General features: G+C 38.9%; 1 protein-coding gene across 2 annotated transcripts in view; it reads right to left on the bottom strand.

Moving 5' to 3' along the window:
* Window positions 1-1,736: 1,736 nt before the first annotated feature.
* Window positions 1,737-24,768, bottom strand: part of COL5A2 (collagen type V alpha 2 chain) — a 386,801-nt gene continuing 363,769 nt past the window's right edge. For both annotated transcript variants that reach the window (XM_073646296.1, XM_073646295.1), the window contains 6 exons: window positions 19,814-19,867; window positions 19,601-19,708; window positions 19,212-19,500; window positions 16,668-16,858; window positions 10,084-10,323; window positions 1,737-3,284 (listed from right to left, as the gene is read on the bottom strand). In XM_073646296.1, coding sequence (XP_073502397.1) covers window positions 3,138-3,284; window positions 10,084-10,323; window positions 16,668-16,858; window positions 19,212-19,500; window positions 19,601-19,708; window positions 19,814-19,867 — 1,029 coding nt within the window. In that variant the 3' untranslated portion in view covers window positions 1,737-3,137. The remainder of the gene's footprint in view (window positions 3,285-10,083; window positions 10,324-16,667; window positions 16,859-19,211; window positions 19,501-19,600; window positions 19,709-19,813; window positions 19,868-24,768) is intronic.

Below are 24,768 nucleotides of genomic sequence, written 5' to 3'. Positions count from 1 at the left end.
CAAAGCTTGAAACTGGAGTGTGTGGTTAAATATGCAGCTAGTTATGATCTCTTACCATCCATTTTACATATATAAATCCATTTTATATAGCGCCATGGAATCAATGGCGCTATATAAATTAATAATAATAATAATTTTACCCTAGCCAGCTAGGTTTATGTATTTGCTGTAAATTGAGTTTTTGGGAAAAATCTGGCGGAGCTTGCAAATTTTAGTTAAAAAAAATCCACTCATCTCTAATTAAAAGATTAAAAATATAACCCACAGTCATGTGCCTTTGCAAAACAGAACAGAACAAGAAACGCTAGGCAGATTCATGTTCCAAAAGCAAGCACCTGCAACAAGCTGCTGTATTCAGATGGCATGTGTACCGGTCTAAGTTTGCACTACTACATTAACGAAGTGTGCAAAAAAATTTTTTGCAACACACACACACTTGTTGAGGTAGACAGCTGTATTTAAATTTCTAGATTATGGAAATTTTAGGATATAAAAAAACTATGGCTTAACTGTATTATAAAAGCACACATTTTGTGACACAGCTTTGGATTCACAAATTTTTATATAGCAACAATAGCACAGAAGGGATTATTACTGACCCTGTTTAATATGTTAAAAATTAAAAAGGTTGCCATTAGAGTGTTGTTACTGCACTTTTTAGAACACTTTGTGAGGCATACAGAATTGTTTACATTTATGGATTATGGAGATTTCTCTTTTTGATTTACAAAAAAATAAAAATTGGCCCGCCAGTCTTAGAATTAAGGAAATATTCTTTCTGTGACACACAAGCCTTGAATTCAGGAGTTTGTTTTACAAGCTAACTTTGAAATGAGGGGTTTAATACTGACCCTTCTTATTTGCAATGTGTGAATAATAAAAAAGGTTGTTATTAAGGTGCTGTACCTGAAGTATATCGCTGATCAATTAATTCAGTCACACAGAGTGACAATAGAAGTACAGCACTTCCCTGTATATCACTTGAATGTTTGTATTAGTATTAACAGACTGAGACTACTACTCCCAATTTCAATTTGGTACATCAACACTGAGGTTGTGCACCACAATCAGATTAAGCCTTTTTCTATTCCTACGTGGAATGGGCTGTGTGCACTGATCTCCTATGCCTACACTGTACAAGCATAAAATGTGGCTCCTGTGTGAGACCCTATCTTTTATACTGGCTGTGATAGCCCCCTAATTGGCTGCATAAGATCATGTGAAATGATGGCCATGCCTGATGTCATTAGCCACTATTTCCGTCTTCAGCAGTGTGCGAAATTGTGACAGGCATTTTTATTTGCAGATCCTTGCAAATTTCAGAGGGTTTGGATTCGCAGGAACCTGAAAATTTCAACAAATTTGACTCAAAGTCAATCCTTCATGAATTGATCCATACTACTATACGGTGTATGCATACCTCTTATTTGAGCTGTGGCAGAATGTGCTGTTTGGCTCTCTGAAAGTAGCAAGGGTTGCATTTCCAGTGTTCATAAACGTGGTAGGTGGAATGACTTTGAGTGTGAAGAGTTTGCGTCAACTGATATGACGTTGCTTTATTTAAGCATTTACCTTAGAGCTGATACTACTCCGTTCTTCTTTCCTATCTGAATTTTCAGCGCTCAGTACAACTTTTATTTTTATCCTGTTGTATATCATATTTAGCTATTCCCATTTAATAAGAGAAATTACCAATTCATCTACCTCATATTTACCATAATAAAAGTAACACCAAGCTATTTCTACAGTTTAATAAATTGTGGAATGTATATTTTCTTTTCTTTTTAATTTTAAATTCCACACATAGTAATATACGAGATGTAAATAAAAACTTAGCAAAAATACATTGATATAGCTAATGGCATAATATTTCCTTTTTAATGCAAGTTTGTGTAGCTATATGAGACTTCCTTTGGATTTGGTAAGCATTAATAAGCGCACTAAGCCCACATATCAAATAACATTTATGGGCAGCTGTCAAATTTTATTTATTCAGGATTTTACAAAAGGAATTTTAGCACCATGAAACAAGTTTACTGACTTTACCCAATCTCTGAAGAACAACAAAAGCATAGCACCTTTTAATATTGAACAAGAAATACAACTTATGTATACTATATGCATCCCAGCATCTAGAGATGAGGTAGCTTATGCTAAGAAACTTTGAATCATTTTGTATTTGACAATTCGTGGGTAAAAATAAGAATTTGCTCATATGCTGTACATAACAGTTCTCTACATACAATGTAATTCCCTAAACAGTAATTGATCCTTGTGAGCAGCGCAGTTTGTAACACACAACTGACATTATTAAGACTTAAAAAAAAACAATATGTTGTCTTTATACCTTGTAAATAAATATTTTTTGGGGTTTGGCTCTTTGCAGTACCACAAAGAAAAAATACAAATTCTTAAAAATGATCTGCAAAACAATAATTACTGAAAATTAAATCAAAATGGGAAAATCATCAAGCTTTGTAGCTACAGCATTTTCTGCAGTTTTCACCAACATTACAGATACCCATGGATACATTTCTGTAGCTAGAAGTCTGAAATCAATGCCATACTTCTCTACACCATGTCATCTGTGTACATTATGTACAGTTGATATAAACAAAAAGCTTTAAGCAGTAACCAAAGCCCAAAATTGAAGAACTAATGCACATAAATTAATTTATTTTAAAACTGCTGACTTTAAGTAACATTAGTTTATGTCAGAATGTAAAACTAATCATAGCAAATTTAGAAAGCTTGATTAATTAATCCCAAAATGTTGAAAATAAAAGACCATGAAACTGGAAAAATGTAAATTGTATCAAACCTTTGCATCCTGCATAACAAGGAAAACCATAATTATTTTGCCGCTACATTTCTACAATTCTTAATTTGGCTAATTTATTTAATGGATATCAAACATAGTGAACACTATAAAAATATTGATCCATTTATAATCTTTCTGCTTTTAAGATGGCTTAAAAACTGAAAATAAATATTCTGAAGGAAGGCCAAGTAGTTTATAAAAGTGGCAAATAATGGACAACTGTATGTACAGTGCTGGTGCACAGCCAGTTAGAGTTTTCAAGAGTCTCAGGACAACTTCAGTCAGTTTAAGTTCCTAGGTTGTTTGTTGGTGTAATTTACAAAAAGCAAACTGGCCCAATGTCAACTCCAAACTCTTGGTCTGCACCTCCAACGTCCACGGGAGCAATGTCAATGATGGGTAAACGTTTCACATTCTGGGTCTTGTACTCAAACATGGTTCTACCGATATTCCCACTGCGCTTCTGAAAATAAAAACAGAGATTTATCAGTCTCCTCATAAAAAGTTAAGAAATATAGAAAAAAGTGCTAAGTCATAATTTTATACAATAGGCCCTTAGAATATTCAAGTTCTTTGGGGGCACCAGTAGATGTCTATGGGGCTTTACAGAACTCCATAGCCCTACTGTAGCTATTATTTGAATAGAGGGTATACAAATGTTCTTTTTCTCTGGTTTCTTTATGAATAAAACAGAAAAAAATGTTGCTTGGAAATTTGATGCAGACAGTACACACTGCTAAAATATTAGACAGACAGCACATAAATATTAGATGCATACAATACCCACAGAGTTTAAAACTAAACATATACTTCACAATAACCGCTCACATATTGGACATAAACAATGCACACACCGCTCACATATTCGATGCATTTAGCACACACACCACTCATATATTACCCATATGCAGTACACACTGCTCACATAGCAGACATATGCAGTACACAATGTTCACATAGCAGACATAGGCAGTACACATTTCTCACATAGACATATGTGGTACACAATGTTTAGATATCAGACATATGCAGCACACCTTGCTCACATAGCAGACATACGCAGCACACCCTGCTCACATAGCAGACATATGCAGCACACCATGCTCACATAGCAGACATAATCAGCACACACTGCTCACATATCAGACACATGCAGCACACATACAGTTCACTTATCAGACACATGCAGCACACACACCGCTTACATTTCTGACACATCCAGCACACAGACCGCTTACATTTCAGACACATACAGCACACACATCACTCACATTTCAGGCACATGCAGAACACACATTACTCACATTTCAGACACATGCAGTACACATCCCACTTACATTTCAGACACTTACATATCAAACACATGCAGCACACACTGCTTACATATCAGCACACATATCATATCACATAACAGCACACACACACATAGCAGGACACACCGCTCACATTGCAGACACATGCAGCACAAACCACTCATATATTATTAGACACATGCAGCACATACTGCTCTTCAGACACAGACCACATGGTTCTCACATTTCAGACACATGCAGCAAACACACCGCTCACATATCAGACACATGCAGCACACACCGCTCACATTTCAGGCACATGCAGCACACACTGCTCAAATATCAGACATATGCAGCACACACCCCTCACATTTCAGACAAATGTAGCACACACATCGCTCACATATCAGACACATGCAGCACACACATAGCTCACATATCAGACACATGCAGCACACATACAGTTCACATATCAGACACATGCAGCACACTGTACACACCACTCACATATCAGACACATGCAACACACACACTGCTCACATATCAGGCACATGCCACACACACACCGCTCACATTTCAGACACATGCAGCACACACATCGCTCACATTTCAGACACATACAGCACACACCACTCACATATCAGACACATGCAGCACCCACATATCAGACACATGTAGCACACACACCGCTCACATATCAGAGACATGCAGCACACACCACTCACATTACAGACACATACATAACATACCCCACTTACATTTCAGACATATACAGCATACATCGCTCACATATCAGATATATGCAGCACACACACCGCTCACATATCAGACACATGCAGCACACATATCGCTCACATATCAGACACATGCAGCACACACAAAGCTCACATTTCAGACATTTGCAGCACAGACACCGCTCACATTTCAGGCACATGAAGCAAACACGCCGCTCACATATCAGACACATACAGCATACACACCACTCACATATTAGAAAAATGCAGCACACACACGGCTCATACAGTACAGACCAAAAGTTTGGACACAACTTCTCATTTAAAGATTTTTCTGTATTTTCATGACTTTGAAAACTGTACATTCACCCTGAAGGCATCAAAACTATGAATTAACACATGTGGAATTATATACTTAACAAAAAAGTGTGAAACAACTGAAAATATGTCTTATATTCTAGGTTCTTCAAAGTAGCCACCTTTTGCTTTGATGACTGCTTTGCACACTCTTGGCATTCTCTTGATGAGCTTCAAGAGGTAGTCACCGGAAATGGCTTTCACTTCACAGGTGTGCCCTGTCAGGTTTAATAAGTGGGATTTCTTGCCTTATAAATAGGGTTGGGACCATCAGTTGTGTTGTGCGGAAGTCAGGTGGATACACAGCTGATAGTCCTACTGAATAGACTGTTAGAATTTGTATTATGGCAAGAAAAAAGCAGCTAAGTAAAGAAAAACGAGTGGCCATCATTACTTTAAGAAATGAAGGTCAGTCAGTCCGAAAAATTGGGCAAACTTTGAAAGTGTCCCCAAGTGCAGTTGCAGAAACCATCAAGGGCTACAAAGAAACTGGCTCACATGAGGACCGCCCCAGGAAAGGAAGACCAAGGGTCACCTCTGCTTCTGAGGATCAGTTTATCCGAGTCACCAGCCTCAGAAATCGCAGGTTAACAGAAGCTAAGATTAGAGACCAGGTCAATGGCACACAGAGTTCTAGCAGCAGACATATCTCTACAACAACTGTTAAGAGGAGACTTTGTGCAGCAGGCCTTTATGGTAAAATAGCTGCTAGGAAACCACTGCTAATGACAGGCAACAAGCAGAAGAGACTTGTTTGGGCTAAAGAACACAAGGAATGGACATTAGACCAGTGGAAATATGTGCTTTGGTCCGATGAGTCCAAATTTGAGATCTTTGGTTCCAACCACCGTGTCTTTGTGCGACGCAGAAAAGGTGAACGGATGGACTCTACATGCCTGGTTCTCACCGTGAAGCATGGAGGAAGAGGTGTGATGGTGTGGGGGTGCTTTGCTGGTGACACTGTTGGGGATTTATTCAAAATTGAAGGCATACTGAACCAGCATGGCTACCACAGCATCTTGCAGCAGCTTGCTATTCCATCCGGTTGGCGTTTAGTTGGATCATCATTTATTTTTCAACAGGACAATGACCCCAAACACACCTCCAGGCTGTGTAAGGGCTATTTGACCAAGAACGAGAGTGATGGTGTGTTACATCAGATGACCTGGCCTCCACAGTCACCAGACCTGAACCCAATCGAGATGGTTTGGGGTGAGCTGGACAGCAAAGTGAAGGCAAAAGGGCCAACACGTGATAAGCATCTCTGGGAACTCCTTCAAGATTTTTGGAAGACCATTTCCGGTGAGAAATGCCAAGAGTGTGCAAAGCAGTCATCAAAGCAAAAGGTGGCTACTTTGAAGAACCTAGAATATAAGACATATTTTCAGTTGTTTCAGACTTGTTTGTTAAGTATATAATTCCACGTGTGTTAATTCATAGTTTTGATGCCTTTCAGTGTGAATGTACAATTTCCATATTCATGAAAATACAGAAAAATCTTGAAATGAGAAGGTGTGTCCAAACTTTTGGTCTGTACTGTATATCAGACACATGCAGCACACCACTTAAAGTGTTCACGTTTTGGTTTGAAAGTTCCATTTTCTTTTTCTTTTTAGGAACAGACAAACTTAATTCATGTCCAAAATAGATCCATTTTTTAACTGCTGCCGATGGAATCTGAGAGGCCCCCTTGATTAATATCAGGTGGACATGTGAACTTAGGCTATGTGCCCACGATGCAGAAATGAAGCAGAAAATTTCTGCAGCATTTCTGCATCTCCCTGGCAGAAAAAACGCATGCAGATTGTGCATGCGTTTTTCCTGCAGAATACATGCGGATCCACATGCGGATTCACATGCGTTTCCGCATGCAGATTGACAAGCGCTTTCCAGGCGATAGCATCACTTGGAAAGTGCTTGACAACTAGGTCACACTGTATAAATCCATGCAAACAGCATGGATTTATACAGTGTGAACCGTAAAAATTAAAACAAATAAAGCTACACTCACCCCTGATGCCCCGGAGTGGCTGCAGCGCTCGTTCCTGTCTGGTTCCTAGATGCCGGCATATCGCGAGACAGAGCGGTGAAGGGTCTGCGGTCACATGACTGTGACGTCACCGCAGGTCCTCAAGCGATGCCGGCATTCAGAGAGAAGCCGCTGGACAGGTGAATATAAACTTTATTTGTTATTTTATTCTTTTTTTACAGGTACAATGGTACCCAGGTCTGGATGAGAGTCTTCTCTCCTCCAGAACTGGGTACCATCCGCACATAGAGACGCATAGAAGCCGCTTGTAAAAATGTACAGTCGCGGTTTCTATGCGTCTCAATGCAAGTCAATGGCGGCGCTTCGGCTGCGCTTCCGCAAAATTTAAAGACATGCTGCGGATTTTTGTACGCAGCATAAACGCTGCGGAAAAATCCGCAGCATGTGCATAGAACATGCGGAATCCCCTTGGGGACCATGGGTTGCGGATTACCTAGTGTTTCACAAGCGTTGCCGCTGCGGAAATTCCGCAGCATAAGCGCTTGAAAAACGCTACGTGGGCACACAGCCTTAGCCTTACACATTAGATTCAAACAGTGCACCCACCACTTATATATTAGATAAATACAGCACACTCACAAAGAACTTATCTATCTTCACACACAGCACATATCATAAACAATACTAAATCACATTGTGATAATATTTACTTCCAGAGATCATCATCTTCACATGTGGGACATGCTTAGAATATAGGAGAAAGGTGTATGCACAAAAATTGTAATTTATTCTTTTAGTGCTGAAAAATGTGATTACTGTACTTTATTTTGCCTTCCCACATTCAAAGCCATAACATTAAGATTTTTTTTTTACATAGACATAGCTTTATGAGGTTTGCTGTTTAATAAGAAGAGTTGTATTTCTTTAGGGAGCCATTTTATGATATACATGTGTAAGCGCCTAATTTAAATACACTTTTATTAAGGCCACAGCCCCACTATAAGTATTTGGTCAGTATTCGGTCAGTATTTTTTCTCTGGAGTGGGAGCCCAAACCAGGAGTGGGTGATAAATGCAGAATTGGTGACTTGTTTCTATTATACCTTTTCTCTGATTGTTCCTCACCTGTTTTTTTTGCTCCCACTCCTGAGAAAAAATACTGACCGAATACTGACCAAATACTGATAGTGGGGCTGTGGGCTAGGGGTTAAAATGAGAAAAAAACAATTCCGATAGTTGTGTACCATGAATGCTGTGCTATATTTTTTCCACAGGTTACACTTACAGCGATAACAAATATGTCTATAAAGTTTGCTATTTTTTATGCTTACATTTAAAGGGAATCAGTCAGTAGATTCATGTTGCTCAAACTAAGTGTAGCATGAATCAGACATTGGCTACAAAATGTTTGTAAGTGTTTGGACACGTGTATGCTAAACAATTGGATGCATTATTGATGCCATCTATGTTTTACTCTGAAACTGCGGCATTTCAGAGAAAACATATTTTGAAAAGCTAGCCAGAGACTATGCGTCTCAGAAGACCAGTCTGAGGATGGTCCTGTGTGGAGTCTCCTCGCTCGCCTTGACAGACACGTCTATATCTATGTGTTTGAGGAGAAGCCACTGGAGTCCTGTCTTTGAATAGTCATCCAAGATTAAGTTCACATGTTGCTTTTTTGCTGTGTTTTTTCTGCAGCCGAGACCTGTTCTCTAGGCAGTTGCTGCATTTTTAGTGCATATTATATGTGTCATTTGTTGATAGTACACATTTAACAAAGTTAGTTTTCAATCACCAAAACACCAGCAAAAATGCATAGTTGGCATTTGTTGAAGTGTTTTTGCACTTTCTCATTGCTTTTTAAGGTGAAAAAATAAACGTTGCAAAAACTCTGCAAAATGCTCAAAAAATTGACATGCTGCAGTTCAAAAAAGCAGCATTCTTCCAATTCAGTAAGGATAAAAAAACAATCATATGCATGAGATTTCTGAAACCTCATAGCTTTTGCTGGTATTGTAAACAGCATCTTTTAATATGCATAAAAAATGCATCAAAAACCGCTACAAAAAAGCAACGTGTGAACATACACGTATTGTCCCCAACCAGCTCTTTAAAGTATGTTTTCTCTGTGATTTTGGGAGCACAAATCTCCTGTCAGGTTCCCTTTAAAAACATATAAACCCTTTTAACGACAGCAAGTTCACCTAATAGGCTATCTGTCAGCGTGAAATTAACAGGCATAGTACTTAAAACATGAAACCAAAAACCAACACTACGTTTCTTTAGAAAGACTTTGAATAATTACACAACTTGACATCACCAAATACCACCTGAACTAAATGTTATTGGCCTTACACAATATTAAAAACAATATCAAAATTGCTATGTTTTCTCCATCTCGCCTCTCAGAAAAATGGAGTAAAAAGCAATGTCAAAATTATTTACAAAAAAAAGCTAAAACTAAACCGTCATACAACTCTGTAGATGGAAAAATACCGGTAATCATTTTATGAGACAAATTTTACTTTTTTTCTAACACTTAAAACATTTTTTATTCTATTTTTACAATATTTATTAGTCCCCCGAGGGAACGTTATCATGTGATGTCATTAGTAATACACAGAACGTGTGTTATACCACACTATTGATACACTGTCAGTGCTTGACTGACAGTTAGCCTTTTAAGCCCCACCCCTGGCAGTATTATACAGTTTATACAGTCCTGTGTATGAGAAACTACCATTTCACCATCTGGTCATAAGTTGACATTATTGCTATAATTGTTTCAAATTTTACCTCGTCCCCATTGGTGCTGATACATTGACTTGTTTTCATTATTCAATACATTTTCTTGTGAGCTGCGTTGATCATCTTGCATGCATGAACTTACCGAACAAGTATCCTCCAAGACAGTGTATCTGAAGCGGCTGTTTCCTTCTGCTCTAATATCCAGATCATTAGCCCCTTTGAGTATTACGGCTTTCTTTAAATTTTGATTTTTTTCATCTAAGAATCCAATTGCATTTTTACAATGATACGTAATATTTTGTGAAGCCTCTTTTGATAAAAGACGCAAAAAGGTCATTTGAGTCACTGCTGTGTTTGGTGAATCACTTTCCCCATAGACAAACTATAAAAAAACAAAAAAAGACAAATTACAAATGGTAACACAATGGAAAAAAATAATGTGACAAGTATTAGCTATAGGAAACTTCCCCCCAAGGTTTAAACAACTAGATATGAAAGGGATATTGCATCTTGTAAATTTAGACTAAGGCCATGGCCCCACGGCCAATTATGCCCTTAATGACCAGGCCAATTTTTACAATTCTGACCACTGTCACTTTATGAGGTAATTACTCTGGAACGCTTCAACGGATCCCCCTGATTCTGAGACTGTTTTTTCATGACATATTGTACTTCATTGAAGCCAAAAAAGATAACTCCCATACATAAATTACAACAAACAATTTTATTGACAAATATTCAACAAGACATACATAATAAAACCAATTAAGAAAAAGAGGATGGAAACAAAGTCACTACAGGCATTACAGATAGCAAGTCATAGGTGGCAATAAAATGTTATAAATTCATGCAAGAAGTGGTGATCAACTGGGTTCACGTGGAGGGAGCTGTAAGTGCAGATCTACACATATATATATTGCACATAGGCCCAAGTAAAAGACTATTCAATATATATTCAATAATATTTTATACAAGATGGTAATAGTGAACATATATATTGCACACAGTCCCAGAGTATATGACTCAATATCAGATGTGCAAATATAACAAATAGCAGCAAAAAGGAATGAGTGTGTCACGTGCTGCGGCTTAGATCAGCAACATGTAATAGTACCTCAGAATTCAAACTTTGAATTCTTATGCCCTTAAATCAGAGCGATATGTCATACAAAATAGTTAATTAATAACATTTCCCACATGTCTACTTTACATTAGTACAATTTTTAAAACTATTTTTTGGGGGTTTTTGTTAGGAAGTTATAACGGTTAAAAGTTGACCAGCGATTTCTCATTTCTACAACAAAATTTACAAAACCATTTTTTTAGGGACCACATCAAATTTGAAGTGACTTTGAGGGGTCTATATGACAGAAAATACCTAAAAGTGACACCATCCTAAAAACTGCACCCCTTAAGGTGCTCAAAACCACATTCAAAAAGTTTATTAACCCTTCACGTGCTTCACAGGAACTGAAGCAACTGGGAAGGAAACAATGAACATTTAACTTTTTTTTACAATCTGTTTACTTCAGCCCCATTTTTTTTATTTTTACAAGGGTAACAAAAGAAAATGGCAAAAAAACAAACAGACAAAATTTGTTGTGCAATTTATTCTGAGCATGCCGATACAGCATACACTACCGTTCAAAAGTTTGGGGTCATTTAGAAATTTCATTATTTTTGAAAGAAAAGCTAATTTTTTTTCAATGAAGCTAGCATTAAATGAATCAGAAATACACTCTATACATTGTTAATGTGGTAAATGACTATTCTAGCTGCAAATGTCTTGTTTTCATTGCAAAATCTACATAGGTGTATAGAGGCCCATTTCCCACGACCACCACTCCAGTGTTGAATGGTACATTGCGTTTGCTAACTGTGTAAGAAGGCTAATGGATGTTTAGAAAACCCTTGCACAAGTATGTTAGCCCAGCTGAAAACGGTTTGGCTGATTTGAAAAGCTATAAAATTGACCTTCCTTTGAGCTGATTGAGAATCTGGAGCATTACATTTGTTTGTTCTATGAAACTCTCAAAATGGCCAGAAAAAGAGAACTTTCATGTGAAACTCAACAGTCTATTCTTGCTCTTAGAAATGAAGGCTATTCCATGAGAGAAATTGCCAAGAAACTGAAAATTTCCTACAACGGTGTGTACTACTCCCTCCAGAGGAGAGCACAAACAGGCTCTAACCAGAGTAGAAAAAGAAGTGGGAGGCCCCGCTGCACAACTGAGCAATAAGACAAGTACATTAGAGTCTCTAGTTTGAGAAATTGACGCCTCACAGTTCCTCAACTGGCACCTTCATTAAATAGTACACGCAAAATCCCAGTGTCAACATCTACAATGAAGAGGCGACTCTGAGATGCTCGCCTTCAGGGCAAAGTGGCAAAGAAAAAGCCATATCTGAGACTGGCTAATAAAATGAAAAGATTAATATGGCAAAAGAACACAGACATTGGACAGAGGAAGATTGGAAAAAAGTTTTATGGACGGACGAATCAATGTTTGAGGTGTTTGGATCACACAGAAGAACATTTGTAAGATGCAGAACAACTGAAAAGATGCTGGAAGAGTGCCTGACGCCATCTGTCAAGCATGGTGGAGGTAATGTGATGGTCTTGGGTTGCTTTGCTGCTGGTAAAGTGGGAGATTTGTACAAGGTAAATGGGATTTTGAATAAGGAAGGTTATTACTCCCTTTTGCAATGCCATGCCATACCCTGTGGACAGCGCTTGATTGGAGCCAATTTCATCCCACAACAGGACAATGACCCAAAGCACACCTCCAAATCATGCATGAACTATTTAGAGATGAAACAGGCAGCTGGTATTCTATCTGTACCCCCATTGAGCTGTTGTGGGAGCAGCTTGACCATATGGTACGCAAAAAGTGCCCATCAAGCCAATTCAACTTGTGGGAGGGGCTTCAGGAAGCATGGGGTGAAATGTCTCAAGATTACCTCAGCAAATTAACAGATAGAATGCCAAAGGTCTGCAATGCTGTAATTGCTGCAAAGGGAGCAGTCTTTGACAAAAGCAAAGTTTGAAGTAGAAAATGATTCTTTCAAATAAAAATCATTATTTCTAACCTTGTCAATGTCTGGACTATATTTTCTATTCATTTTGCAACTCATTTGATAAATAAAAGTATGAGTTTTCATGGAAAACACAAAATTGTCTGGGTGACCGCAAACTTTTGAACGGTAGTGTATGTGGGGGAAAACCATTGTTTGGGTGCACTGCAGAGCTTGGAAAGCAAGGAGCACCGTTTGACTTTTTGAATGCAAAATTGGCTGGAAATTAGAGCAGACGCCATGTTGCGTTTGGAGAGCCCCTGATGTGCCTAAACAATGGAAACCCCCATAAGTGATTCCATTTTGGAAACTGGACCCCTCAAGGAATCTATCTAGATGTGTGGTGAGCACCTTGAACCGCCAGGTGCTTCACAGAAGTTTACAACATAGACCCATGAAAATAAGAAATCAATTTTTTTCCACAAAAATGTACTTTAGTCCAAATTTTTTATTTTTACAAGGGTAACAGGAGAAAATGGACGCCAAATTGTGTTTTGTAATTTCTCCTGAGTATGCTGATACCCCATCTGTGGGATAAAACTGACTGGAATGGCTAGAATCGAGAAAGGATGCCATGTTGCATTTGGAAAGCCCCTGATGTGCCTAAACAGTGGGAACCCCCCACAAGTGACCCCATTTTGGAAACTAGACCTCTCAAGGAATCTATCTAGATGTGTGGTGAGCACCTTGAACCATCAGGTGCTTCAGAGAAAATGGACCCCAAAATTTGTTGTGCAATTGCTCCTGAGTACAGAGATAACCCATATGTAGGGGAAAACTATTGTTTGGGTGCATGGCAGGGCTGGGAAAGGAAGGCGTGATGTTTGGAAAGCAGACTTTGATGAAATGGTCTGCGGACGTCATGTAACATTTGGAGAGCCCCTGATGTGCCTAAACAGTGGAAATCCCTGACAAGTTACCCCATTTTGGAAACTACACCCCTCAAGGATTTTATCCAGAGGTATAGTGAGCATTTTGAACCCACAAATATTACACAGAATTTAATAATATTAGGTCGTCAGATTGGAAATTTTCATTTTTTTTTAACAAAAAAGTAGTTTGAGCTCCAAATTTGTAATTTTTACAATGGATAATAGGAGAAAACAGACCCATAATTGTTATGCTATTTCTCCTGAACCCGATGATGCCCCATATGTCGTCAGAAATTACTGTTAGGTCACACGTCAGGGCTGAGATGGAAGGAGCACTATTTGGCTTTTGGAGCATAGATTTTGGTAAAATAGTTTGTGAGCGACATTTGCAGAGCCCCAAAGGTGCCAGAACAGCATAAAAACCCCACAAGTGAGCCCATTATAGAAATTACACATCTCAATGAATTCATTTATGCCTGCAGTGACTATTATGTAACATCCACGTCAGGTTTTATTCTTGAGAATTGTAAATATGCCAGTTTAGTGTCCATACATTGTGCCCCTATAAAGTGTAGTGCACCCATACATTATCCTGGTGACAAACATCCAGTAAATTGTTAAGTGCTCTCCCTGTTACAATAATGCCAAACATGTGGCCGCTTATTGTGGTTTAGGCTGAGTGATGCTCAGAAGGAGTGGGCATTTCTATTTGGGAGTGCAGAATTCACAGGATTTTATTTGAGGGGATGAGAGCTGTCGCTTTTCCAGAGTCTTTGTTCTACCAGTAACGCGGGACCCCCTATAGTTCCAGTGACAGATGACGGACCTGAGAGGGGGTTGGATTTGTGTGGGATAAATTAGGGGTTTTATTGGTAACATTTTTGAGTACATAATTTTTGATTGCTTCCAGAATAAGACTGGATCGCCAGACTACGCTGAGCACTTACGTCTGGATTCTTTTGTAAATCCCAAAAAAATGAGATTCAGACAAAACCCGCAACAGAACCACCCACCATAATGAGGCAAATGGAGACACTTTGGAGTCCGTTTGACATCTGCTCCGATGGTTTCCATTTTTTTAGGCATGCACAGATCTGTGGTCACCCACACTTGTGCGGTAAAAAGACACCTAAAATTATGGGACGCCACCGGAACAGAGACCGGTCCAAAGTGACTCCATCTGTCCTATAAGTGAATGGCTCCATCTAAGGTTTTGTCTGAATTGCAGTTTTGGGAAATTTACACTGAAACCTCGACGTAAGCGCTCAGCGGAGAGCGCAGGATAAAGTCAAGCCTTATTCCGATTGCTTTGGAGGCAGAATGAACAAATAGACAGCAGTACAAGAATAGTCCTTATTTTTATTTTTGGGCCGTTCACCATGCGGTATAACTGATAAGGTGGAATTATTCTTCAGGTCGGTGTGATTACAGCGATACCAGATTTATATGGGTTTTATTTAGGTTTTGCTTCTATCACACAGTAAAAATGCTTTTATTTATAAAAAGTCGTTTTTTTCATTGCTATATTCTGAGAGCTGTAACTTTTTTATTTTTTGGTGATCAGAGCTGTATGAGGTCTTATTTTTTGCGGGACGAGTTGCAGATATTTTTGGTACCACTATGGAGCACATAATAATTTTTGATTGCTTTTTATTCAGACTTTTTCAGACACAGAATGAACAAAAACCTGCAACTCAGCTATTGTTTTTATTTTTTGTGCTGTTCACATTGTGGTAAAAGTGATAAGACTGATTTGTTCGTCAGGTCGGTATGATTACAGCGATAGCACATTTATATTTTTTATGCTTTGCTATTTTTACACACTAAAAATAGTATTTTACAAAAAAGAATTTGATTTTGCATCGTTAAATTCTGAGAACTGTAAATGTTTTATTTTTTTGGCCGAATTAGCCATTTTATGGCTTGTTTTCTGCGGAACGGTTTGGCGTTTTTAGTTGTGTAACTTTTTTTTACATACGACTTTTTGATCGTTTTTTTCACCTTTTTGTGAGTCAGTATGATGAAAAAGCGTAATTTTTGGTGTGTTTTTTTATGTTTTTTACAGCGTACGCCAAAAGTAATAAATAATGTGACAGTTTTATAGAGCGGGTCGTTCCAGAAGCAGCGATACCAATTATGTATACGTTTTTTTGTTTATTTTTGTTTTATCACAAATGCTGCATTTTGAGCAGCAAAACGGATTTTAGAAATTTGTGGGCGCTTTTTTTATGTTTTTTTACTTTTTTACATTTTATATCACTTTTTTTTACTTTTTCACTAAGTGCCACTGTGGGACAAGTGTAATTTTCACTTTGAACACTGGTCTCATACACTGCAGTACTCCTCTACTGCAGTGTGTGAGACACTGACTCAGCCTGACTCTGTCTGTGAGATCGAGCTTATTGCTGGATCTCACAGCCCACCGTACCCTGGAATCATCACATGATCTCAGGGTACCATGGTAACCATCGGGCCCTGCAATTCCTAACACAGGGGTCCGATGGTTACTAAGGGGATCTTGCGACCCCCTTGTAGCCACTTAATTAGCACTGTCATGATTGACAGCGATACTGCAGGGTGTCAGCTGTCACAGACAGCTGACACCCGTGGGAACTGCAGCCGGTGGCACTTTTCACTTATTCCTCATTGCCGTGGAAGCGCAGCACTGAGGCATATGTACCCTTAACTGCCGCCGTGACAGCTGTCGTTAAGGGGCTTAACCCAAATATACACATATATATTCAAACAGTCTAATATTAGATGATATTCACTTATTTACCTGAGATCCTCTGTTCATATCCACACCATACCATATGGGCTTGAAATTATCTCCACTTTTGCCAGTCCACCAAGTCTTAACAGGTATTTTGGAAGGATTTGCAGATATGCAGGTCTCGCCAGTTTCCATATTGCAGTAAACTTTAATGGCATCTTCTGAACATCCTTGATTTGGATCTATCCAGTACTCTCCTGTGAACACACATAAAGTAAATGGTATTAGCCTAATATAGATGGAACAAATATATATTTTCTACATTAGGGTTAAATTCTTAGTGATTCCATGAAAAAAAAAATCATTAAAAAAATAAATGCCAGAATTATTGTTTTTTGTTTATCCCACCTAGCAAAACAAGGAAATAAAGAGAAATTAAAAAGCCATGTATAAACTGTAACTGGCCTTACAAAAAATATATCCTCAACTCTGTTATGGGTGAAGGGATGAGGCAACAAAAAAAGTATTTTTTTACACAGTACTAAAAAAGTCTAGAATTTTGCCATTGCGGTAATCATAGTAATGTGTAATCATATCGACAATGTAAAAACATTTGACCTGAGAATTTAGAATCCCTCTTGAGATAACTTAGAACTAACAGCTATTAAGGGGTGAGTAGAGACTGCAGGAGGACTTAAAGCAATGGTGCCAAGGTTAGGCAGATCTGACGTGCTGAAAGGAAGAGCGGCACTGAGTTGTACTGAGCTGTGAGTGGATCTAGACTGGGCAGTGTGAGGATGCAATTTTAGATGAGGAACAATCAGAGAAAAGGTGTAATAGAAAAGAGTACACCAATTCTGCATTTATCACCCACTCCTGGTTTTGTCTCCCACTCCTGAGAAAAAATACTGACCGAACACTGATCAAATACTGATATTGGGGCCATGTCCTAAATGTGAGAAAGGCGGTAGTAGAGTGTTGCCATTTCCTTTGTGTCAACAGTAGTTATACTTAAACTCTTAGGTCATGGCTTCACTATCAGTATTTGGTCAGTATTTTTACTCAGGAGTGGACGACAAAACCAGGTGAGGAACAATCAGAGAAAAGGTATAATAGAAACAAGTGCACTAATGATGCATTTATCACCCACTCCTGGTTTTGGCTCCCACTCCTGAGAAAAAATACTGACCAAATACTGACCAAAAACCGATAGTGGGGCCATGGTCTTAGACTGTTATACTCAGAATCAGAAGTCTACAGCAAGTAGGCACCATGCATGTAATTCAAGTAAGCAGGGACTGTGTTGAAGTAATTCTTCTGGAGAGTCAATTCCTCAATGGATTTGGACTGAGGCAGAGACAGATATTTTTTCTTGGGGATAGTCCTCTCTTTACCACCACTCCAAAAAGGTTAAAGGTGTTAAGACAACGCTCTCTGCTTCAAAACTTCCTGAGTCATCCTCAGTGACATCCTGAAACACCTTAACTTTACAACTGATATAAATTTGAAATAGTAGTATAATTGCAATTTCATTACAAATTAACTTTTACTTAAAGTGCAAAATGTCTAATTTTACAATGCCTGATGGATTGAGTGTAAACCCCAAACTATTCTAGTATTATGCAAAGGAGGTCCATTATGTTTGAACTTGTTTAGCATTCATACAATTGTATAGGTCTATGCCATAGCATATCTAGTCCTCACAGCCTGCTTAACTTTGGTGAATAGATCTTTGTAGGCCTCATGACAAGCACTATCACAATCCAGTTGACAATACTAGGCTGGCTTATCCATTGCCAATGCTCACAACGTCTCTCGTTATCTGCCTGGCCTGTCAGGAGGTGTCTATTATCAGAACTTATTTTAAAGAACCATTCAGATTTTCAATGTCTCTTTGATACTGCCTGCAACCCACTGGAACATCTCCCTGTGGTTTCACCCAAGCCTACTTGCCAAGTGTTCCCTCAGCATGCCCCTGCAGCACTACACATAATGTCTATGGTTGTGAACCTATTACTTTCATTTAAAAGGTTTGTTTCATGATTCCATAGAAAAAATCATGGTTTAATAAAAAAATGGTTCTGTTCCCAGATATTGCTCTTATTTACTTGTTATTTTCTTGGAGTTCTCTTGCTTATCTCTTATAACAGTGACTTGATTTATTCTATGCTGGTGAGAAGAATCCTCTTCTAGTACGCCAATATCTACTGGCCAACCTGCCTTATGGCAGAAATTAGCCCTCTGTTTGTGCACAAGAGGATTTTGGCCATGGATGTGTGTGGCACCCAGCACTAAACACATTAAATACACATTCTGATGGGAATAAATAAACACAATGAGGCACTATTAAATATGTAACAGCAATATCTACACATATAAGCAGTTTTTAAATGTTTCCAAATAAACTATTATTCGTAGCAGAGTAAATTAATATATAATTGTTGGGAATCTCCATAATGCATGTACGTAATACAAATCAGCTAAAATAGAGTATGGGTCTTATAAAAGCTCCCTTTTACCCCAATTAATAGAACAAGCCTCTCTAAATTAATGCATTTCAAAAACCTAACTAAACAGTATTGTGGCTTTATAGTGTTTTGAGATTCTTACCGCTTTTCTTTGTGGGATGACAAAGTTTTAAATCATCACATGTACGTGCTGGGTTCTTTTTGGAGCCATCAGGACTGCGCATTGTCTCAATTTGACTACTGAGTGATTTCAGAGTTGCTTGGACGCCTGGGTCATTCTTTTTAGGATCACCACCAGCTTCATCCTCAGTAAATTCTGGAAGTGGAGCTGGCATAGTGTCCTCATAGCCACCTATTAAATCATCTAGGGCAGCTGTTAGAAGTCCTGGAGGACCGGGAGGACCAGGTTGACCTGGGTCACCAGGAGGACCCTAAAAATAAAATAATGGTTAACATCTATTGATTGTATTGATTGTATTACATACACTTGCCTCAATGCAATAATGTTTATGCAGTATTTGTGAGTATTACCTCCGGGCCAGCTTCTCCAACAGTTCCTCTAACACCAGGAGGTCCAACTGGTCCAGTAGCTCCTTGATTACCATCCCTACCAGGAGGTCCAACTGGACCTGGAGGTCCCTACATATGTAAAAAGATTTCAGAATGAATTAAGAGAAAAATTGTTTTTGTAGCAAATTCCTTTAAATAAAGAATTAGATGAATATACGAGAGGAAAGGTCTTACTCTGGGACCAAAAGGGCCGAGAAGTCCAGTAGCTCCTTGTTCACCAATTGGACCCTACAAAAAGTATAACAGACACATTAGAAACAGCAGATATAAGATTTAAATGTTGTGTTTGAAAGAAACATGCAATTCTGTTTACCAATAAATGCCTTCCCATTTGTGGGGCTATGTGTTAGGCTAAGTGCCCACGATGCTGAAATGCTCCGGATTTTTCCTGAGCGTTTCTACATCTCCCTGGCAAAAAAACGCATGCGGATTTTACATACGTTTTCTCTGCCAGGTAGAAGCATTTGTGAAGCATTTTTAACATCCGATTTCGCATGCGGGTTGTCAAGCGCTCTTCCAAGCGATTTTAGCATCACTTGGAAACGTGCTTAACAACTTGGTCACACTATATAAATCCATGCAACCGGCATGGATTTATGTTGTGTGACCAAGTTACGATGACGAAAATGCAGCATCAATAGTAAAAAAAAGAATAAAAATGTTGAAAAATAAAAAAAATATTATACTCACCTTTCGATGGCCCCCAGTCTCCTCTATGGTGCGTCCAGTATCTTCAGCGGCTCGCGGTGCTCTTAAAAGGACCTTCCATGACGTCATTTAGTCATGTGACAGGTCACGCGACCGTCGACGTCAGCGGTCGCGTGACCTGTTACATGACTAAATGACGTCATGGAAGGTCCTATTACACCACCGCGAGCAACCGAAGAGCCAACAGCGCCGCCGGGAACAGACAGGGGGCCATCAGAAGGTGAGTATATGTTTTTTTTTTATTTTAATTATTTTTTAACTACAGGTACTATGGTACCCGGGTCTGGAGGAGAGTCTCCTCTTCTCCAGACCTGGGTACCATCCGCGCATTGAATCGCATAATATCTGCATGTGTACATGTAGTCATGTGGATGTTATGCGGTCCAATGCATGTAAATGGCGGCGATTTCGCCGCGATTCTGCACAATTAATTGTTGTCCTGTGGATTTTTCCGCAATGATAATCCGCAGCGGAAATTTCCGCAGCATGTGCACAGCACATGCGGATTATCATTGAGAAACATGGCAGACAACTTAACAAGCGTTTTTAATGCAATTCCGCGGTGGAAATGCATTAAATCCGCATTGTGGGCACATAGCCGTATCATGGGAATTTTTGTTCAATGTTTGCTGTTTTACTGGATTAGCTTTATTCACTTTGAAAACAAAAATCTGCAAATATTGGGATTACACTATTTACATTGAGATAAACAAAAAGTTGGGCCCCGTTCACATTTGTTTAGATTACATACACAGTTCTGTGCAGTATGCGACTTTAGTTTAACTTGATTAACTACACTAAGCATTATTATCAGGAGAATCCAAATAAAAAGATTTTCTAGGAAATAACAGTGGTTTTGTCATCAAATTTCACAATGCAAACTGCATATATTATTATAGATCTCAAACAGCTGATGTGAATGGTGCACTTACTTTGAAAATCCACACAAAAATGGCTGTACAATAATTATTTTAACATAAGCATTTTATGAGCTAGGGTTATGAGCCCTGACCTAAATCCTATTCAGCATCTTTGGAAAGAGCTGAAACATGCCGTCTGGAAAAGGCAACCTTCAAATACGAGACAACTGGAGCAGTTTGCTCATGAGGAAAGGGCCAAAATACCTGTCGAGAAGTGCAGAAGTCTCATTGACAGATACAGGAATCATTTGATTGCAGTGATTGCCTCAAAAGGTTGTTCAACAAAATATTAAGTTAAGAGTACCATCATTTCTGTACAGGCCTATTTCATGAGTTTAATTTTTTTTAAATTCTGTGGAAGCAGGGTTGAAAAGCAATGTCTGACTTTCATTTGTTCATTTTCATAGATTTTTAATTTATTATTACTTTAGTCAGATTCAAGTTATTTCTGTGACCATTATGGGTTTCTCTTTCATAAAAAGAGGGGTACCAACAATTTTGACCACGTGTGTATATAGTGAGAGGGTCACTGGTAAAATACTGGAGGGGAGTTATGTGTCACTCAGGATGTTAGCCTCAGATATGAATCTGGAAAAAATGTTAGCATCCCTAATGATCTAACGTGGAGGTTGGCACCTGCACAAAATGGCGCCCCCACTCAATGGCAACTCTCCCTCCTCTTACTGTCCCCATTTTAATCCTATGTTATAGAAAGGGGCTAAAAGAGAGTTGTTCATTTAATCCTGATGGGGAGATGGTTTTAAAGTGGAATATCCATTGAGCTTCTCTCTGTAGTATGAGTTTGTCCCAATTCCCTCCCCATACTGGTGGTGCTATTTTATCAATCCCCATAAATTGGACTTTATTGACCTGGCCCTGATGTACTCGATTTATGTGGTTGGCTACCGGTGTGTTCCTCTTGTTTACGATGTCTTGCAAATGTTCACAAACCCTTCTGCGTAGCTGTCTCTTGGTCTTCCCTACGCATTGGATTCCACATTCACATGCAGCCTTGTATACAATGCCTGTGGATCTACAGCTGATAAAATGTCTGATGAAGTAGACATCACCTGTAAAATTGCTGCTGAATTCTTTATCAAATGTAATGCTTTTGCACATCTTACAAATACCGCATCCAAAGCATCCCCCAGTTCCAGTATGAAGCTATGTCTGGGCAGTATTTGATTGGAAATGGCTGTGAACTAGCCTACCCACAGGGATTTGCCTTTTCTATATCTGAGGGACAGTCGTAGTTTTGTCCTTAATGTCTTCGTCCATGAGTAGGATCGGCCAATGTTGTTGAAAGATATGTCTGACCTCCTTAGCTTTACTGGAAAACTAAGTGATGTAATGGGGAGTGTTCTCATCCTGACTTTTTGGTGTAGGAGTAAGAAGTTGTCTATGATCCCTACTTAGTGATTCCCTAAAAGCCTCATGAAGTACTTTCTTGGGCTATCCTCTTTCCAAAAATCTGTTAGGGAGGACATCCGCTTGTTCCATAAACCCTTTAACCCCAAAGGCTGTTTGCACGTTAATAACCAAGCCAATTTTTACTATTCTGACCAGTGTCACTTTATGAGGTATTAACTCTGGAACACTTCAATGGATCCCGAGTCTGAGATACTTTTTTTCGTGACATAGTGTGCTTCATGATAGTGGTAAAATTTATTTGATATGACTTTTTTTTACAACTTTGCAATTTTCAAACGTTGAATTTTCATGCCCTTAAATCAGAGAGATATTTCACACAAAATAGTTAATAAATAACATTTACCACATGTCTACTTTACATTAGCACAATTTTTGAAAATTTTATTTTTCTTAGGAAGTTATAAGGGTTAAAAGTTGACTAACGATTTCTAATTTTTCCAACAGAATTTACAAAACCATTTTTTAGGGACCACGTCACATTTGAAGCAACTTTGAGGGGCCTTTAGGACAGAAAATTTATTGAGCAATTTCTCCTGAGCAAGCAGATACCCCACATGTTCGGGAAAACCATTGCTTGGGGGGCTCAGAAGGGAAGGTGCGCCATTTGACTTTTTGAATGTAAAATTTGCTTGAAGAATTAGCGGATGCCATATCGTGTTTGAGGAGCCCCTGATGTGCCTAAACAGTGGAAACCCCCCACAAGTGACACCAGTTTGGAAACTAGACCCCTCAAGGAATTTATTTAGATGTGTAGTGAGCACCTCGAACCCACAGGTGCTTCACAGAATTTTACAACGTGGATCTGTAAAAATGAAAGTGAAAAAAAATATATTTTACCCACAAAAATGTTGTTTTAGCCCCCAATATTTTCATTTTCACAAGGAGTAAACCAATACCCCATATGTGGTCGAAAACTACTTTTGAGACTGTGAAGACCTGGGGTCTTCTGTGGGCATAATACTACAGACAACACAGGGTGAGGGTAAAACACTGTGGCAATACTTTATAGATCACCAACCAGACAATAAACATATACAGTTAGGTCCATATGTATTTGGACAGAGACAACATTTTTCTAATTTTGGTTCTAGACATTACCACAATGAATTTTAAACAGAACAATTCAGATGCAGTTGAAGTTCAGACTTTCAGCTTTCATTTGAGGGTATCCACATTAAAATTGGATGATGGGTTTAGGAGTTTCAGCTCCATAACATGTGCCACCTTGTTTTTAAAGGGACCAAAAGTAATTGGACAATTGACTCCAAGGCTATTTTGTGGACAGGTGTGGGCAATCCCTTCGTTATGTCATTCTCAATTAAGCAGATAAAAGGGCCTGGAGTTGATTTGAGGTGTGGTGCTTGCATTTGGAAGGTTTTGCTGTAAAGTAAACATGCGGTCAAAGGAGCTCTCCATGCAGGTGAAACAAGCCATCCTTTAGCTGCAAAAACAGAAAAAACCCATCCGAGAAATTGCTACAATATTAGGAGTGGCAAAATCTACAGTTTGGTACATCCTGAGAAAGAAAGAAAGCACTGGTGAACTCATCAATGCAAGAAGACCTGGGCGCCCTGGGCGATCATCAACAGTGGTGGATGATCGCAGAATAATCTCCATGGTGAAGAGAAACCCCTTCACAACAGCCAACCAAGTGAACAACACTCTCCAGGAGGTAGGCGTATCAATATCCAAATCTACCATAAAGAAAAGACTGCATGAAAGTAAATACAGAGGGTTCACTGCACGGTGGAAGCCACTCATAAGCATCAAGAATAAAAAGGCTAGACTGGACTTTGCTAAAAATCATCTAAAAAAGCCAGCACAGTTCTGGAAGAACATTCTTTGGAGAGATGAAACCAAGATCAACCTCTACCAGAATGTTGGAAAGAGAAAAGTATGGCAAAGGCATGGTACAGCTCATGATCCAAAGCATACCACATCATCTGTAAAACACGGCGGAGGCAGTGTGATGGCTTGGGCATGCATCGCTGCCAGTGGCACTGGGTCACTAGTGTTTATTGGTGATGTGACACAGGACAGAAGCAGCCGAATGAATTCTGATGTATTCAG

This window comes from Phyllobates terribilis, unplaced genomic scaffold (genome assembly GCF_046119375.1).
Source record: "Phyllobates terribilis strain yellow unplaced genomic scaffold, ASM4611937v1 Scaffold_9__5_contigs__length_417890890, whole genome shotgun sequence".
Lineage (NCBI taxonomy): Eukaryota > Metazoa > Chordata > Amphibia > Anura > Dendrobatidae > Phyllobates > Phyllobates terribilis.
The sequence above is the reverse complement of the archived record's forward strand: the minus strand, read 5'-3'. Positions and strand labels throughout refer to the sequence as shown.